The sequence below is a fragment of the Marmota marmota genome, unplaced genomic scaffold (genome assembly GCF_001458135.2).
Source record: "Marmota marmota marmota unplaced genomic scaffold, marMar, whole genome shotgun sequence".
In the NCBI taxonomy this organism is placed as follows: domain Eukaryota; kingdom Metazoa; phylum Chordata; class Mammalia; order Rodentia; family Sciuridae; genus Marmota; species Marmota marmota.
The window spans coordinates 39,674,314-39,677,040 of record NW_026000082.1 but is presented as its reverse complement, the minus strand read 5'-3'; the positions used below and the strand labels follow the sequence as shown (position 1 = coordinate 39,677,040).

The 2,727-nt window shown below is 54.6% G+C and overlaps 1 protein-coding gene across 1 annotated transcript in view; it reads left to right on the top strand.

Annotated features, from left to right (window-relative positions):
* The window catches only part of Fam43b (family with sequence similarity 43 member B), a 5,409-nt gene extending 3,064 nt beyond the window's left edge, over nt 1–2,345 (top strand). The window contains 1 exon segment of the mRNA XM_015484796.2: nt 2,296–2,345. Coding sequence (XP_015340282.1) covers nt 2,296–2,345 — 50 coding nt within the window.
* The last annotated feature ends 382 nt before the right edge of the window (nt 2,346–2,727 follow it).

Genomic DNA, 2,727 nt, shown 5'->3' with positions numbered 1-2,727 from the left:
ACTGCCTCCAACCCCGGCCCTGCCCGCTTCGGCTCCCCGCTGGTCCCTGGCCCTGCCGCCCTTGTGGTCTCGTCGTCGCCTCGCCCCTCATCCTGGCTCAGGGTGACACCTGATATGCCCTGGGTTATTTTTTTTGGGGGGGGGGGTGGCGTGTTCACTTCCCTGCAAACCCAGAGTTTCCTGGGCCCTCCGTTGGGTACTGCCCTTGCGCTTTACACCGAGTCTGTGCCCACAGACCTCCCTGCTTCCAGCCAAAACATCCTCTCAGGAGAAGGGAGAGAAATTTTCAGAAACCATGGATGGTGGGTTTGGACCCTGACCAGGGTGGAGGCAGTGGCCCTGCCCTGGGTCCCTCTAGTCTTTTTCCCCGTGGTAAGAACCATCCTGGAGAGGCATGACTGGGGGAAACTGAGGCCAGGCCCATAATGGGGACAGCGTCTGCAGGTCAAACTAACGTGGAAGAATTCTCTGCCTTGTGTGGGGCCTTTCTATGCCTTGGAGGACTCCTGGGACTTCACTGCTCTGCCTCTGGAGAAGACAGACTGGGCTGGTAACAGCTCTGCACCAGGCAGCTGCCAGAGCTTGTGCCTTGGCACCCCTAAGGATTCCGCACTCCATCTACAGACAGATAAGTAAGGTCCCCCACTAGGTGCCAACAGCCAGGACCAAAGATGGGGCCTCCAAAGGAGGTAAGAAGAACCATTGGCTGGTGTGTGGGGATGCAGATGCTGGAGGAGAAATGCCCCAAGTCAAGGCTCTGGGCAAGTAGTCCTGACTGCAGCTGGATTCACATGGCAGGCTGAGGAAGGAGAGTGTGCTACCCCAACACAGGGAGGTGTCTCTACAGGGCCACAAAAAAGCCCAAAGATCTGTGTTACCAACCGATCATTGTAAATAAAGTGGATCTGCTTTTTCAGCCCTGTCATCCCTCCTGTCTTGTGTTTGATGCCAGGCCGCAGGGGCTGAGGTGGTCCTCAGGACCCAGCAGGGCAGGAGGAGACCCAGGACATAGCTCCTGTAGCTGGCTGGAACCAGCTGCCAGGTTTGGGGTGAGGGCTGCTGTCAGGAAGCTGTTCCTTTAATGTCAGGGGAGAGGCATATGCTGTGTCTGAAACCCATTGAGCCAAGCCCTGGAGGAGCCTCCTCGGTCTCGGCTTCCCACAATGTCTGTACACTGGGCACTCAGACGCAAGTGTCTCTGGGACATTTGGCAGGAGGGGGCCCTGAGCTGAGTGAGGGCTTCTCATGAGCCTTGTATTTTCTAGAAGTTTCATGTGTATGTCACAATATGTGGTATAGACTGTGTGTCCCTTCAGGAATGAGAGGAGGGTTATGGAGGAGGGTTGGCAGCCCAGTTTTCTTTTGAGAGGACTGGAGAAATCTGTGCAGACCTTTGTGATGGAGTGACTCTTGAGCTTGGATATCTTCTTTATTCCTGTGCTGAGCTGGGCACTGAGCCCAGGGTGAACCACACGGGTGGCCTCTGCCATCACCAGTGATCAGAATGATTCTGTTTCCCGGAGCTGCCAGGACAGAGGGTACCACTGTCACCTCACTCCAGTGGAACCCTCTCAGGGTCAGGGGGCTTTGAAGAGGAAAGCAGGGGCAGACTACATCAGGGGTAACAAGGACCCACTTGGCAAGGATGCCCATTGTTTCCCTTGGGGTTTTGCCGAGGCTTTTCTGATGTTTTCCCCACTTGCAGAAGGAGAAGTAAGTGTCAGACCTGGAGAGGACCACAGGCTGCAAGGCAGCCTCTTGGATTGGCCAAGACGGCCCATGCAGATGCACGCAGCCCATATTTACTAAAGCACCTGCCTGCAGCAAGCACCATGCTAAGCCCCCAAGTCCTCTCTGCCAGGTCTCACTTTCTTGAATGAAGTGTGTAGATTAAATGGGTAGTTGCTGATAATCATTCACAGAATTGCTGGGCACAGTGGCACATGCCTATAATCCCAGAGGCTTGGGAGGCTGAGGCAGGAGGATCACAAGTTCAAAGCCAGCCTCAGTAAAGGCAAGGTGCTAAGCAACTCAGTGAGACCCTGTCTCTAAATAAAATACAGAATAGGGCTGGAGGTGTGGCTCAGTACCCAAAATAATCATAATAACTCACAAACCCGTGCCCAGCCTCTGCCCTGCTACTTCACTTTTCTCCTCTGTGGCCTCCAACACAGACACGCGTGCACGCACGCACACCCAGCCTCTCCCTCCCTCACTCAAGCTACACTCACCAGGCCTGGAATTAAAATGTCTGTAAGTCATTTTGCTGGCCACATCTCCATTCTTATTGTGCAGAGTGGACAGAGAACCTGGCCCCACAGCGCTCCTCCAGTGGGCTGCAGTGAGACAAGCCAGCAGGCCACAGGGAGGGGTGTAGGGGAGCCACGCACATCCCATCCTTGATTGCACTCGGGCTTTCTCCTCCAACCTAGACACAGGGCAGAAAAGAGCCCCAAAGTAGCAATCAGGGGGGCCTGGCACCCCTGTGTCTCCTCCTGGCTTTCCTTCCTCCCCGTGGAATGAGATTGGGAGTAGGCTAGACCAGTGGTTTTCAACCCACACTCCTTGAGTTCTAGATCTCCCAGGAGCTCCTGTGGGGAGCCTCCGGGAGATTGAGTGGGAAGGCTCCCCCACCCGGCTTTAACTAGAGCAGTCCGTTTTCTGCTTGGGGATTCTGTGATTTGGAAAAGAAAAAATATTTTTTCTTTTTTTAAATCACGGGATGGA